Source organism: Sarcophilus harrisii, chromosome 3 (genome assembly GCF_902635505.1).
Source record: "Sarcophilus harrisii chromosome 3, mSarHar1.11, whole genome shotgun sequence".
Lineage (NCBI taxonomy): Eukaryota > Metazoa > Chordata > Mammalia > Dasyuromorphia > Dasyuridae > Sarcophilus > Sarcophilus harrisii.
The window spans coordinates 330,040,011-330,053,722 of NC_045428.1; the positions used below are offsets into that span (position 1 = coordinate 330,040,011).

The 13,712-nt window shown below is 33.1% G+C and overlaps 1 protein-coding gene across 3 annotated transcripts in view; it reads right to left on the reverse strand.

Annotated features, from left to right (window-relative positions):
* Positions 1 to 13,712, reverse strand: part of CFAP221 (cilia and flagella associated protein 221) — a 103,592-nt gene that overhangs the window by 14,844 nt on the left and 75,036 nt on the right. For all 3 annotated transcript variants that reach the window (XM_031959955.1, XM_031959953.1, XM_031959954.1), the window contains exons 19-20: positions 12,840 to 12,974; positions 2,649 to 2,807 (exon numbers count right to left, since the gene is read on the reverse strand). In XM_031959955.1, coding sequence (XP_031815815.1) covers positions 2,649 to 2,807; positions 12,840 to 12,974 — 294 coding nt within the window. The remainder of the gene's footprint in view (positions 1 to 2,648; positions 2,808 to 12,839; positions 12,975 to 13,712) is intronic.

Genomic DNA, 13,712 nt, shown 5'->3' on the forward strand with positions numbered 1-13,712 from the left:
TGGAGAATGGCTAAATAAATTGTGGTATATGAATATTATGGAATATTATTGTTCTATTAGAAATGACCAGCAGGATGATTTCAGAAAGGCCTGGAGAGACTTACATGAACTGATGCTGAGTGAAATGAGCAGGACCAGGAGATCATTATATACTTCAACAACAGTACTATATGATGACCAGTTCTGATGGACCTGGCCATCCTCAGCAATGAGATGAACCAAATCAGTTCCAATAGAGTAGTAATGAATTGAACCAGTACACCCAGCGAAAGAACTCTGGGAAATGACAAAGAACTACTACATAGAATTCCCAATCCCTCTATTTTTGTCCGCCTGCATTTTTGATTTCCTTCACAGGATAATTGTACAATATTTCAGAGTCTGATTCTTTTTGTACAGCAAAATAACTGCATGGGCATGTATACATATATTGTATTTAACTTATACTTTAACATATTTAACACATATTGGTCAACCTGCCATCTGGGAGAAGGGGTGGGGAGAAGGAGGAAAAAAGTTGGAACAAAAGGATTTGCAACTGTCAGTGCTGAAAAATTACCTATGCATATATCTTGTAAATAAAAAGCTATAATAATAATAAAGAAAAAAATAACTTCACAAAGAATTCATGCTGGAAATATCCTCTCCTTGCAATATTTTGTGGATTATAAAAAGTATACCACTTGTCCTATCTGCTACTTCCTGTCCTACCTATAAAACTAACCCATCTCCATTAATGATCATACTTGTCCTCTAAGTATAACCCTCCATCTGTTATGTGTTGTCACAATTAAAACTATATACTTCCCTTTAAGTGTCAGCTAAAGTCTCACCTTCTGGATGAAGCCTCCTTCAAGCCCCCTTAATGTTCATGTCTTGTCTCTGAAATTATCTCCACTTTATCCTGTTTTATATCTTGTCTATATATGGTTGTTTGCAAGTTATCCCTCTTATTGAATTGTGAACTAGGGAAAGGATTGGTTTTGGCTTTCTTTATATCTAGTGTTTGGTACAATGCCTAAAAAATACATAACTTGGGTGATATATATGTTTTATTCTTCTGAGATGATGACCAAAATCAATCACTCAAAAAACATACATCTTGAGAAAAGGAGTAGGTATCTTGGTCAAATAGAGTATACTAAGATCATTTATCTAATCTCTGATTAAATGGAATATGGAGGGAAGTCTCTGTACTATACAGAAATTTCATATTCCCATTCAAAGTTTACCTACACAGAGAATGGGAATTAAATATAGACAAAATAATAGAAGATTCCATCTCTTATCAACATTAAGGACATGGAAGGCTTGTTTCTCTTTGGTTCCAGATTTACACGGTTAAGAAAATGGAATGAATTTAAGATAAGATGATGGAGAATTTGTCAAAAATCTTATTGACATATTTAACAACATTAGAAAGAGCAATCTGTTAAAACCAAAGTATACCTGCTTTTACAACCAACTTCCACTTGGGGGCATCAATGCCTTGTTTAATTGCATCAGGATAGAGCAGTTTCAACTGCATTCCACATATTATTTTTATTCTAATTTGGAGATGATTTGATATTTACTCTAATAAGTACATAATCTAAGAGAGCTGACTCAGAAATGATTCTTACACTAAGAATTATTGCCAGTCAAAATAAAATCCATTATGTTTTTGTGTGTGCAGTATTATTTGGTCAATGTATTTGTAGCTCCTGACTCTCTTCTCGAAGATAATATTCATAATACATAATTATAGCTTTCCTATATAACTTATAAACATTTGACCTCTTTCATTTCTTGATCTTTAACCACATTTTCCAATGTTTCTTGTCATCTTTCTCTATGCTTATCTTGACTCTGAAGTCCCTACCTGCTGGGATGCTCTGAACAGGTGGCAGGGGAGGCAGCTACCTGTGAAGGGATTGGGATGATCACTATTGATCATTTATCCACAAAATTAGCTGCTTTTCTATTTTTAAAATTTCTCATTGAGTACTTTAGAGGTTACATTAGTACTTTCTGGAAGGGATTCCCAAACACCTTTCTGAATACTTTCCTCTTTTTGTAGATATAAACTTGTGCATCCTGCCTCTCTCTTTTTTTTCTTTACTGTGCATAGCTGTGAATGTATGTGGTTATCAATGTGGAAAGGGAAAATGAGGTTACTAAGAAAAACATGTGAATGTTTGATATCATGATATGAAAGTGTTGAGAAATGACTATTAGGGTTATCTCTATAGTATGAAAAAGTACTGGGGTTGGAAATTTGCAGAAGTTGGTTAATCCTATAACCTGTGAATATGAAATTAATTAAAATAGATATTAAAGGAGGCATTGAAAGGAAAGAGGAAGGAAGTCGTAAATTGCAACATGAAGCTAAAAGTGGTCTTTGTGGAAGGGAGCAAGAATGTTATTTTATTCCATATCCACCCCTACCATCTCCATTATTAGCCCATTATGTACTAATTTTATATATATAAAAACTTTGGGACTTACTTAGTACAACCTCATAGCATAGCCATCCCTTACTTGCAACCCATCTTATATTCATGACCTTTTATCTTCCTATAAGTCTATCTGTGTGGCATCTAGATCAGCTTCTCAATTTATCATTTGTGGGGATATCTTTGTCAATGAACCTGTGACATTGGCATTACCTTTCGATTTAGAAATTTCTTTTGTGTAACATGAATATTTGATCCTTTATGACATTCTTTGGTGAATACATATTTTGGATGCGTACAGAGATGATAATCAATTGTTACTTCTGAGTAGGTCATCTGGTGCTTCATAGCAAATATTCCTGGGTTTGGATTCTACAAAAGAAAAATGAGATGCTTAAAAGTTTTTAATCAATTTTAAGCCCAGAAAAATAAAGATGTCTATGGCCTGTTTCAGTGCGCTCGCTCTCTCTCTCTCTCTCTCTCTCTCTCTCTCTCTCTCTCTCTCTCTCTCTTTCTCTCTTTCTCTCTGGCACTCTCTCTCCCCTTCTTTTTCTTCCCTTTCTCTCCCCCCTCTCTTCCCCTCTCACTTCCCTTGTATCTCTCTGCTCTGTCTCTCCCTCCCTTCCCTTACTGTCTCCTACTTGCCCTCCCTTTCTCTTTCTATATGTACACATGTATGTATTACATATAATATTTCCTCCAAATACACATAAAAACAGATTTTAACATTTTAATGAGTTCCAAATTCTCTTCTTTCCTCTTTCTCCCTCTCCCTCCGTCATTGAAAAAAAAAGCAAGCAATTTTCTTTAGGTTATGTATGTGGAGTTACATAAAACATTTTCATTTTAGTCATGCTGTGAAAGAAAACACAGACCAAAAATACCCCCAAGAAAAATAAAGTTTAAAAAGCATTCTTTAATCTATATTCAGATTCTATTGGTTCGTTCTTTGAGGTGGATAGCATTTTTCATCATAAGTCCTTTAGAATTGTCTTGGATCATTGCATTGCTTAGAATAACTAAGTCATTCATGGTTGATCATTATACAATATTGTTGCTATTGTGTACAATGTTCTCCTTTTTCAAATCATTTAACTTGGCAACAATTCATTTTAAGTGTTTCCAGATTTTTCTTGAAGGCATCCTGCTTATAGCATATAATATGTCATCACAATTATATACTACAACTTGTTTGGTCTTTCCCCAATTAATCTGCATCCCTTCAATTTGCAATTCTTTGCTACCATTAAAAACATCTTTAAAATTCTATGATTAGTAAGTACAAGACTCCTAGAGAAATTTAAAGAAAAATTACTAGTTTCTATCTCAATCTGGAAAGGTTTGACTTTTTCAAAATGACGAAGGATACCAGGATTTCAAATGTCATTATCCTTTACACATGTCAATTTCTTTGTTCTTAAATTGAAGATGTCATTACATCTAACTTAGAATTTGTATCATTCTCTTGAAAACATATGTTGGCCTACCACTGAAATGATAGCTTAACCAGGACTTAGTGTTTCCAAATTTGATGAGTTAGAGGAATTATTAAATAAGCAAACCTGTTTTAAAGAGCAAATAAGCTTTCTGGTTTTGAAAATGACACAGTCTCTTAAAACTCACTTGAAAAAGAAGACAAGTCAGGGAATGGCATTTGACATATCAGGAAATGTCAATATTTAACTTTATTTTGATGATGTTTTTATCCAGGAAGGCTCCACTTGCACGTAGCATCTGGTGTACACAGAGGTTCTGTTCTTTACTCTAATTTCTAGCTGGGTTAACTAAGGAGTAAAGTAATGATCTCACATCTGAATATTTACCCAAATAGCAGATTGGCTGTGATTGAAAATGTAGGTTATTTTTATTCTTCAGTTTTGGTTTTCATAAGAGAAAAATCTGCTATTAATCTAAAGCCAAAGGATCATCTTTTGAAAATAGTTGAAATGAATATGAATGATTTAACTATTGCCAAGGCAATTTTGAAGGCTTTATAATGAAAAATGCTGTCTCTAGAGAAATAACTGATGGAGTCTGAATAAAAATTGGTGCATACTATTTCTTAAAACTTTTTTTGTGGATTTTTTGGTGGTTCTTTTGTTTTCTTTCACATCACGATTCCTATGGAAATGTTTTACATGCCTGCATATGTTTAATCTATATCAAAACTTCTTACTGTATCAAGTAGGCAAGAGGGGAAGTAAAGAGGAAGAAAATTTATAATTCAAAATTTTAAGAGACTAATATTAAAAATTGCTTTTACATTTAATTGTGTAAAATTAATAAAAAAAAAAAGAGTTGTAATGACTGTTTAAAGACAATCAAGCTGAAGGATTTAATGGCTCATAAAACCTAGAAACTTTACCAGATCTATGAATCCCTCATCTCTTTACTTCAGTCAGACTCTATCATTATTGCTTCAGTTAAGGAAAAAAACAGCTAATTGGAATGTGCCTAAGGACTAATAAGTATTGACTAATTCTGAAAGAATACAACATTTGGGAAAATCCTGTGAAATAGCAAACAAAACAAATCTCAAATTTATTACCTGGTTGTTAGAAAGGTAATTTAGGAGACACATTAATTTTTTGAGTCATTAAATAAATTATCAACTTATTAAATGATGGAGCCAAAGCATGAAATGGTTAACAGTGAATTATAGATCATAGATTTGGAGATAGAAGACCAACAAGTCTATTTTCTTATTTAACAAACTAGTGGCTCAAGTCAATGGAAATTTTTATTTCCCCAAAAAGTTTTGGTAACTTAAATAGTTAAAGATTTGAATGATACTATTTTCAAAAAAGTATTGATTATTTTGTTATGGTAACAACTTTCTTAGAAAGAGAAGAGAGATAGGCTTATAAGAGTATTGGGACTTATTCTCAGCAGATATACTAGACTGGTTTGCCATTTCCTCCTCCAGCTCATTTTACAGATGAAGAAACAGAGGCAAAGAGGGTTAAGTGATTTGCCCAGGATCACACAGCTAGTGAATTTCTGAGGCTAGATTTTAATTCAGATCAGTCTTCTTGACTCTGGGCCCAGGACTGTATCCATTGCACCACCTGGATGCTCAGATTCTTCATACAATTTCTCTAGATAAACAGTAGAAAACTAAAAATGTTCTTTAAAATAAGATGAATGTTATTTGAGTCTCTGAAACCAGTATTTAAAATTTGCGTGAATAATGACAATTCACATTTACATAGCATACTTTGAGGATTGAAGAGCACTATCTCCATAACCATGAAAACTAAGTATAAACATATATTTTTTTAGATTTGTGATTTCATCATCTGTGTGTAAATTTTTTCTATTGATGAAGACCAGCAACTCGTCTATTGAGATCTGAGAAAGTTATTTAAGGCACTAAACTGTTAAGTGACTTACCAATGGTCAAATAACTAGTATATTTTAGAGATAAGACTTAGTTTTCCCCGCAACCTACTTTTTAAAAAATTTCTGAATGTAAATATTAAAAACCCAAGCATTTCCATTCATAGCATAACACAAAAAGAGGACTCTATAGGAAACCACGAATCTCCATTTTGTAATACTTGCTTTAAAAAAAAGTATATAATACATTCTACACATTAATTTTTTTAAAATTAAAAAAAATTTGTCTGTCTTTCCTTCTGAACTTCATACTCTGTGTATGTAAGAAAAATGTTACAATGTCTTTTTTTTTTTTTTTTGGTCAAATCTTCAAGAGTCAGGAAAAATGATTTTGACTGAAGAAAGCATAATCAGTGGGAAAGAAATGAGCCTGAGCAATTATCTAGAAAGACTGATGGAAAATACAATATTATTAATGCCAATAAAGGCTGTTAAATAATGGAATAAAAAAGTAATAAATTAAATATTGAGACTGAAGAATTGGCTGATTCATAAGAGGAGTCCTGAAGATACTTATCACAATAGCATTTGTAGAGAAATGATAATGGCTATTTATGTGAAACATTAATAGGTATACCAAGTCTTCTGAAGATATTAATATATTCATTGATATTTGTTATTTAAGATGAGTATTTATTACGCGGTAGGTTTTAAATTAGTTTGGAAAAGCTGCAAGCTGAGAGGAAAAGAGGGGAAGTACAGGACTTTGAAGATGCAGAGGTCAACTGGAATTAACATTACTCCAAAGACCATCCATTATCAAGTTTTCAAAATTTGAAGATTTAAGGATATTACAAATGAATATCATAATTAGAAACTGGAATTCTGAATCTCCAAAAGTTTGAATTTTATAGGATTTGATTCATGAAACTCTATGTGGTTTTGGATCATCTCTATAACAAAGCACATTTTTTATAACATAGCATTTTTTAGCATAATTGCCCTGTGAATTTATTTTAGTGACTTTCTTGTTAAAATAACTTCTTTTGGAAAGAGGGAGGTATATTACTTGAAATCCAAAATGTAAGACTTTTAATTATACAAAAGTAAATGACTTTCAAAAATAATGACATTTTGAATTGTTTTTAATTGATATGTAGAGAATATTATATGACCCCCAATGTAAATATGATTACATTGTATTACATAGTATTATGATTGCCAAAATTTTTTGCTTTAATACGGACACTATTTTGATTTCGCCTATTTAAAAATATATGTGATTTAGGGGTTAAGATGGTAGAATAGCAGGAAACATTGTAGCAAGGAACTCTCCCTCACAAAAAAAAAAATTCCTCTAAAGAGATCTAGAAAATAAACCAGACTGAAAACTGATAGGAAAGTCCAAAAAAAAGGCATTTTTCCTGTCCAGGTCATCATAGGGAGACAGTCTGAGCATAGGGACAGGTTTGAGAGCATCAGGGATCAATATGGAGCCCATAGTGCATGGAGTATATTAGGGAGACCATGAACTAGGGCAAAGGGGGGGGGTCTAGATTACTACTTGGATACCACTAAAGCCATCATGATGGGAACAGGTGCAAGCTTGCAACTTCGTGGCCATCTAACCTGTTCCAGGACACAGATTCAAGGTGAACTGATGAGGAAACCTGTACCTGCACCATTCTGCCTCTCCTCTTAAGCCCTAAATGATATACCAAGAGAGGAGTAAATTCAGAAGTAAGCAACAGCAAAGGTGTGGCTGAGACCTCAGGGACAGAGTATGCTGTTCAGTTTCAGCCTCCAGCCTAATTTGAAGCCTACAGAGAAATAACCAGGATAAGTATCTCAAGCCAAAGGGAAGCCTATACTTCCATTACTCTGACTCACCAGTGTCCCAGCTGGCTGACAGGGGTGGAGTACAGACACAGTCTATTATTGTTCAAACCCAAAACCACGTCAGAAAAGTTCAGAACTTAGACCAGGGAGCCAGTGATTAGGCTTGGCCCAAGGTCAGACCACTTTGGGAGCCCTGAAAGCTTGCAGACTCTCAGCCTGAACTGTCTCCAAGAACCTGGAATTACACAAAACTTAGAATCAGTCCAGACCTTCCCTATATACATATATAGAGTCCAGCCCTAATATCAAGTTACAAGTCATGTAGTGGGCTGGAAGAATTAACAAATTTTTAAAAATCCCATCATAAAAAAGTTGTTATATTAATAGAGTCAGGGCACAAATCTAGAAGAAAAAAATAAATCAAAACAGATACAAGCAAAGCCTCAAGGAAAAACACAGCTTAGACACAAATTCAACTAGAATTCCTAGAAAAGATGAAGCAAGTATTATCTTTTTAAAAAAGGTAAAAATATTTTTGTTAATGGAATAGGAGTATTAGAGGGGAAAATGGCAAAGAAATGAGAGCTATAGAAGCAAGAATTGGAATGGGAATAAATAGCTTGTTACAAAAACAAACAAGCAAACAAAACAAACCTTGCCCAAGTAACAAACTCCCTAAAAATGAGAATGAATCAGATAGAAGCAATTATTCCATGAAACAAAAAGAAATAGTAAAATAAAGTTAAGAATAAAACAAAATGGAAGAAAGTGTATGATATTTCATAGCAAAAACCTAGAAAAACCTAGAAAACAGATTCAGAGAAAAAAAGAATCAACAGACAATTTGAATGTTATGACCAAAACTAGAACCCAGACATTTGTAATTGAATAAATCTTAGAATTTTTGTACTTTTTAAAACCAGCAGACAAAAAGCAGAAATTGAAAAAATCCACTGTTCATCTCCTGAAAGGAACTTCAAAATGAAAACTCCCAAGAATATTATAATTAAAATCTAGAATGTCTAGGTCAAGGGGAAAAAAAATCTGTAAGCAGCTAAAAAGAAAGAATTTCAAGTACCAAGGAGCCACAGTTAGGATCACATATAATTTAGCAGTCACAACTATCTGGGAATGAAAAGCTTAAAATATCACATTTTAAAAAGCAAAGAATATAAGCATAAGAATTACCCAGAAAAACTAAGTTTAATCTTAGAGGGGAGAAAATGAATCTTTAATAAAACAGAGAACTTTTAAACATTCCTGATTAAAAGACCAGAGGTAAATAGAAATTTTAAAGTTCAAAGATAGGAGTTAAAAGAAATAGAAAAAGGTAAACATATGAATAATGATAAAAGACTAAAGAAACAAACTACTTACATTCTATTATGGGGTAACGATACATGTGTCTCCTGTGAGCTCTGTTATCATCAGGGATCACAGAGGGAATTAAATAGACAAAAGGCCTTAGAGTTATTTTATTATATCTTGATCTTAAAAAAGAATGGAAAGGGAGGAGAAGAGAAATATTCTGGAGGAGAGAGGAGAGGAAAAAAGGTTAGAGGAAAGAATTAAGATGCACAAGTAGACATTTATACAAATCATGAGTAAAGAGTAGCAAGAAACAGCTGATACTTGAATCTCATTTTCTTCTGAATTGTCCAAAAGAGGGAAGGATAAACACATAGACACACACCCAGTTAGATTCAGAAATATGTTTCTTTGTAGTGGCAAGGAACTAGAAACTGAGTGGATGCCCATCAGTTGGGGAATATCTGAATAAGCTGTGATATATAAATATTATGGAATATTATTGTTCTGTGAGAAATAATAACCAGTATGATTTCAGAAAGGCCTGGAGAAACTTACATGAATTGATGCTAAGTGAAGTGAGTAGAACCAAGAGAATTTTGTATATAGCAACAACAAAATTATATGATCATCAATTCTGATGGATGTGGCTCTTTTCAGCAATGACGTGATTTAGGCCAAATCCAATAGACTGCTAATGGAGAGAGCCACTTGTGTTCAGAAAGAGGACTGACTATAGGGATGAATGTGGATCACAAAAAATAGTATTTTCAATTTTTTGTTGTTAGCTTGCTTTTTTTTTCTTTCCCATTTTTCCCTTTTTGATCTGATTTTGCTTGTGTAGCATGATAAATGTGAAAATATGTATAGAAGAATTGCACATATTTAACATATATTGGATTACTTGCTGTCTAGGGGAGGAGGTGGGGAGAAGGGAGGGAGAAAAATTTGGAACACAAGGTTTTGTAAGGTTGAATGTTGAAAACTATCTTTGAAAACTATCTATTTTGAAAATAAAAAAGCTATTATTTTAACAATTTTTTAAAAAGAATACATTTTTGCTAGCTTAAAAAATGTTTCACTTAACAGGGAAAGGACAGAAGAAAGAAGGGGAAATTAGAGAAAGGATTAATTACTGGAAGGATTAGTCCAAAGCAAAACAAGCCCTAAGGATTTAAGAAAATAGTTATAGTTTCTTTTTGAGGTGATGTATTTGAGGTAATGTTTGAGGTAAAGTATGAGAATCTGAGGAGTACTGGCTGATGATGCTATATTTTGCTTAATATTTCAAAGCAAGTAATTGTTAATCATTAAGTAGCATTTTTTATTCTTGTAATACTTCTATAATACTGAAATTTCAAATATAATATTCTAAAAGACATCTTGATCTTGTTTTTAACCATGTTTAAGTTGCAAGAATTTCTTTAAAGATTTTCTATAGAAAAACTAGTGTATGTATATTCACAGGCTCAGAAATATTAGTTAACCAAAATGAGTATGTTTTTTACTTAAAATATTGCTTAGTTTGAGGATTTATTAGTTATTTTCATAAAAGCAATTCAGATCCATTAAGGTTTGTTATTAGTTTTTATAATAGGAGATTGTTTATATGATCTCCTGAAATGGCATGAGTTAAATGAAATATAATAAATATTAATACTTGATAAATTTGTTATGTATGATTTCTGCAATCTGTATTTATTCTGAAAAAGGCATAATGTTTAATAATAAAATTTTTTAAAAATAATGTTGTCTATGGGTTTCCCCCTAATTTATTGTCAGATTATCTTTTATTTTTTAATTTCTGTGAAACACTGTCTGTTATATTTCAGTAGTTGCCAAAAATGTATTTCTCTTCTGAGGAACAGTAGTAGAATTAATTCAATTTGGTATCTCATATTTAACATTAAAAAATAGAGCTTGTTGTAATCTCCCTACTCCCCCCCAAATTATTATGACTTTCAAATTTCTATTGGCTACAAGATAAATGTTTTTGTTAAAACATTCCTTAAATGATGTCTTGGATTTATGCATATAAGGATAAAAAAGTTACATCACCCCCCCAAAAAAACGCCAACAGCAAAAATAAACAAACAAGCCTAGAGGAAGTTCTCAAGTCTGTCATGACTATAGTTCTGAATCACTGTGAACTGAATTAGCTGGTACTGACAGATGTTGATTCTTAACAATTGCACAAAAACATGATTTCAGTTCCCTGACGTAATTATTTCCTCAATGATGTCAACAGAGATTGGATTTATCACAGTACTTTGTAATGTATGTACTACTTGATACTGTCAAGCCAAAAATATTTAATAAGTCCCTCTTATGTTCTAGGCACAGTCCTAAATACTGGGAATGCAAAGAAATGAGAAAACAGTCTCTACCCTAAAAAAAGCAAATAGTCTAATGGGAAGAGACAATATGAAACGACTATAAACATACATGAAATATATATATACATCTATATACACATATATGTGCATAGTGAATTGAAGATAATGTAAGAAGTAATGATTTAGCATTCAGGGGAATAGGAATGAGAGCTTGTGAAAGATTGGATTTTACTTTGATAGTTGAAGGAATTCATAGGAAATCAGGAGACAAAGATAAAGAAGAAGAGCATTCCAAAGATGAAGGGTCAGCTAGGGAAGAACTTAAGCATAGGAAGTAAAATAGTGTCATTGGATCATTGAGTACATGGTGGAAAAATTAAAGATATAATAAAGAATGGAAAGATAGTAAGAAATTAGATGATTAAGGGCTTCAAAGTTAAACATAGGATTTTATATTTGATCCTAGAGGTAATAGTGAGTTGCTAGAGACTTGTGAATAGGAGGGAAGAAGTTTGACAGATCCATGTTTCAGGAAGATTAAATAGATTGGAAAGGGGAGAGACGTGAGTCAGGGAGACCAACCAGCAGGCTATTATAATTGTCCAGCTATGAAGTAATGAGGACCTCAAAAAGGATAATGGCCAGGAGAGAAGGTAAAATTGGCAGTATTGAGTCACAGACTGGATATGGGAGTGGTGAGAGAGTGTGGAATTGAGGAACTGTAGATGAAAGAAATAGGGAAGTTGGGAAGAAGTAAAAAATTTTTTTTGGAGAAGAAAAATACTATGATTTCAGCTTTGGATATATTGAATTTAGATTTTAGTTTTGTAAAAAAGAAAGTTGAGTGGGAAATCATCAAGTTTTTCAAGTTTGCTTTAGAAGCTGGATAGTTCTCAATGGTCTCCACATTTCTACTTACTTACAAAGGTAACTTTTTAACCCTCTTTCATAGATAATATGTATATTAGTTTCCCCCTTTTATAGATGAAGAAATTGATATTCAGGGATCATGATCATGATCATATCCATTATAAATAACAGAAATAAAGTCTATATAATGCTGATTTCCAACATCACAGAAACAGAGATAAAGCAAGTTTAAAAAAAAAAAGCATTTGGAGATGGGGAAACTCCAATCCTTGCTTTTATTTGCTAGCTTGACGACAGGCAACTCTTTCCACTTCCCTGAGGTGTCATAGATTTCCTCAAGAGTGGGTCAGATCATGTGAACTTGATAGTCCCTGTCAGTTCTAACCTTCTTCCAGTTCTGTGATCTTCAAGAAATAAAGTGGGAGAGGTTAACTTTGTTAACTCTGGTGGCATTTCACTGATCTCCTGTCAGAGTAGCCAGAGGCCACAGTACCTATCTTAAGGTATTGTCTGAATCAAAAGAACACCAGAGTTATTAATGGTGGAGAAGCAGAAAGAAATCCTCTAACGATCAACTATCAGTATACAATTTCAAAGATCAACCATGATTAAGTTCACTTAAGAAACACCAGTTAACCTTTGTTTTCTCCTAAAGAAATTATTGAAATGCAACAAGGCACAATGAGACTAAGTTCCTCCTGCTTTTACTTACAAAAATACAGAGTGGATGATAGAATGGAGGCTTGAGCAGAGTGTCAGGAGCGGTCAGATTCAACAGTGATAATTTTCCATAGGATATTAAGTTGTCTTCAATTTGCTGTGGTGACACTGTAGGGATTATCTCCTCCTTTAAAATGACCAGATAAAAAGTTGAAGAAAATGAGGGGAAAGATTCATTATTTAATCAGTATACTTAGGCAACACCTTAAAACACAGACTTCTATGAATTCCAGCTCAGCGGATAAATTTTAATATAAGATAAAGACAATTTTTTTAAAAACATAGAAGGAAAATAGAATAATGCATTTATCTCAACCGTGGAAAGGTGGCATATTATTTTCTATTCAACAGATAGAAAGAATTATTAGGAACAAGATAAAAAAGCTTGTCAAAACATTGCTCACCCATGATTTCACCAGTAAAGTTCCTTCACTGATATAGACTGTAACCCATCTAAAACTTAGAGAACTGCCTGAGGATTAAAGACTCTGTGACTGCCCATGTAAGTACTAGAGGCAGGAGTTGAAGCCAAATTCTTCCTGACTCCAAGTCTACCACTGTATTCATTTTCCCTGATGTTTTCTCAGATGTGCTTTATTACATTAATTTTTTTAAAAAAAAAAATATTCCAGGATGGAGTTGATACAGATTGTATCCATCCACGCTTGCTCATTCTATGTGACCAACCCATGTCCTCCCATAAATTTGATAAAGAGATCCTACTCAATGGGTTGAGGGCCTTGCTTATGCTCTCTTTACATTTGTGTGGGTACCACTGGAAAAATATGCTATACATTGGTTGTCCCTGTCCCTCGCTATATAATCGTTCATTCTTTTATTGGGTCATTTTCTGATGAATGATCTC